The 1,772-nt window shown below is 51.4% G+C and overlaps 1 protein-coding gene across 1 annotated transcript; it reads right to left on the reverse strand.

The window, feature by feature from the left end:
- Positions 1-104: 104 nt before the first annotated feature.
- LOC106514299 (26S protease regulatory subunit 6B-like) lies at positions 105-1,300 on the reverse strand. The gene is made up of 3 exons (XM_014003499.1): positions 1,035-1,300; positions 856-965; positions 105-292 (listed from the first exon to the last, which is right to left on the reverse strand). Exons 1-3 carry the CDS (start codon positions 1,207-1,209, stop codon positions 122-124), a joined length of 456 nt encoding a protein of 151 aa, XP_013858953.1. The 5' UTR covers positions 1,210-1,300; the 3' UTR covers positions 105-121.
- Between the last annotated feature and the right edge of the window lie 472 nt (positions 1,301-1,772).

Raw genomic sequence — 1,772 nt, forward strand, 5'->3', positions numbered from 1 at the left:
GGTCAGAGACAGGTCAGAGACAGGTCAGAGACAGACAGGCTCAGAGACAGGTCAGAGACAGACAGGCTCAGAGACAGACAGGCTCAGAGACAGACAGGCTCAGAGACAGGTCAGAGACAGGTCAGAGACAGACAGGCTCAGAGACAGACAGGCTCAGAGACAGGTCAGAGACAGGTGAGAGTTGGACAAATGTCTCACCTGTAGTGTGGTGGGCCACAGCTTTGGCCAACATGGTTTTCCCGCAGCCTGGAGGTCCGTACATGAGGACACCCCTGGGTGGGTCGATACCAATCTGAGGAACAAAACAACACATCAGTCCAACCCTGATCATTTGGTCCAACTGTCTCTCCTCTGGACATGTCCCATAACAACACTGTCTCTCCTCTGGACATGTCCCATAACAACACTGTCTCTCCTCTGGACATGTCCCATAACAACACTGTCNCTCTCCTCTGGACATGTCCCATAACAACACTGTCCCTCCTCTGGACATGTTCAAACCATCTCAGTCTGGTCTCTCAGTCCTAATCTTCTCCATCCTTGTCTCTTCATCTTCAGCTCTGACACGTCCAGTTCTGTCTCCTGTCTCAGAGTCTCAGTGTCTCTGTGTCCGTGTCCCTGCCTCTCTCTGTGTCTCAGTGTCCCTAACAATGAACTAATAAAACAAACACAATAAACTTGATAAAAATATATATTCTCATGACATTTAGGGGTTGAAATGACAAAAAATAATCTTTTAAAACAGCATGGGGTTTATGAGGGGGTCCCTGTAATTTTCTTCACCCTTTTAAAGGGGTCCCCGGACCCAAACGGTTTGAGAAGCCAGCTGTAGAACATGAGGTGAGCTGTCCTGACCTGCTTGTAGAGCTCAAAGTGAGTGAGAGGCAGCTCCACAGCCTCTCTGACCTCCTGCTTCTGGATGTCCATCCCTCCGATGTCAGCGTACATCACATCAGGCTTCTGGTCTGAAACAGGGACAGCAGGTCAGTCTGCGGTTCTGTCTCTGACCCGGCGGGCCGCGGGGCGCAGCGTACCTGACGTCAGCATCATGATGCTGCTGTCGGCCTCAGGAGGAAGCACGTCCACCAGGGCGTTGCTGTGCTTGTGCAGAGCCACCGAGGCGTTGGGCTTCAGCAGCTCCCTGTCGATGGTGCTCAGGATGCGCACGTAGTAGTTGGAGCCTGGAACAGGAAACAGACCGGACCACATGAGGAGCAGGTCTCAGACCGGACCACATGAGGAGCAGGTCTCAGACCGGACCACATGAGGAGCAGGACTCAGACCGGACCACATGAGGAGCAGGACTCAGACCGGACCACATGAGGAGCAGGTCTCAGACTGGACCACATGAGGCCGGACTCAGACCGGACCACATGAGGAGCAGGACTCAGGACGGACCACATGAGGAGCAGGACTCAGACCGGACCACATGAGGAGCAGGACTCAGACCGGACCACATGAGGAGCAGGTCTCAGACCGGACCACATGAGGAGCAGGTCTCAGACCGGACCACATGAGGAGCAGGTTTCAGACCGGACCACATGAGGAGCAGGACTCAGACCGGACCACATGAGGAGCAGGACTCTCAGCACAAACTGAAGGTTGAATAACTACAAACCCACAGAAACTGTTTCACTTATTTATAACGTCACTCTCAGGTTTTTATCTCACATTAAACATTGACTCATGGGAACACTATTTAAATTTAACTTTATTCATCTACAACATGTTTATGTAGATGTATTTACATTTATTTATTAACTATTGATCAT

The sequence above is a fragment of the Austrofundulus limnaeus genome, unplaced genomic scaffold, assembly GCF_001266775.1.
Source record: "Austrofundulus limnaeus strain Quisiro unplaced genomic scaffold, Austrofundulus_limnaeus-1.0 Scaffold1, whole genome shotgun sequence".
Classification (NCBI taxonomy): Eukaryota; Metazoa; Chordata; class Actinopteri; order Cyprinodontiformes; family Rivulidae; genus Austrofundulus; species Austrofundulus limnaeus.

Bases quoted from the DNA above. Each gene is read 5' to 3' on its own strand.
- LOC106514299 (XM_014003499.1), bottom strand. From the start codon at position 1,209: ATGTGGTCCGGTCTGTTTCCTGTTCCAGGCTCCAACTACTACGTGCGC. The intron at 966-1,034 runs GTACGCTGCGCC...TCCCTGTTTCAG, and splicing joins CATCATGATGCTGACGTCAG to ACCAGAAGCCTGATGTGATG. The intron at 293-855 runs GTCAGGACAGCT...TTTGTTCCTCAG, and splicing joins ACTTTGAGCTCTACAAGCAG to ATTGGTATCGACCCACCCAG.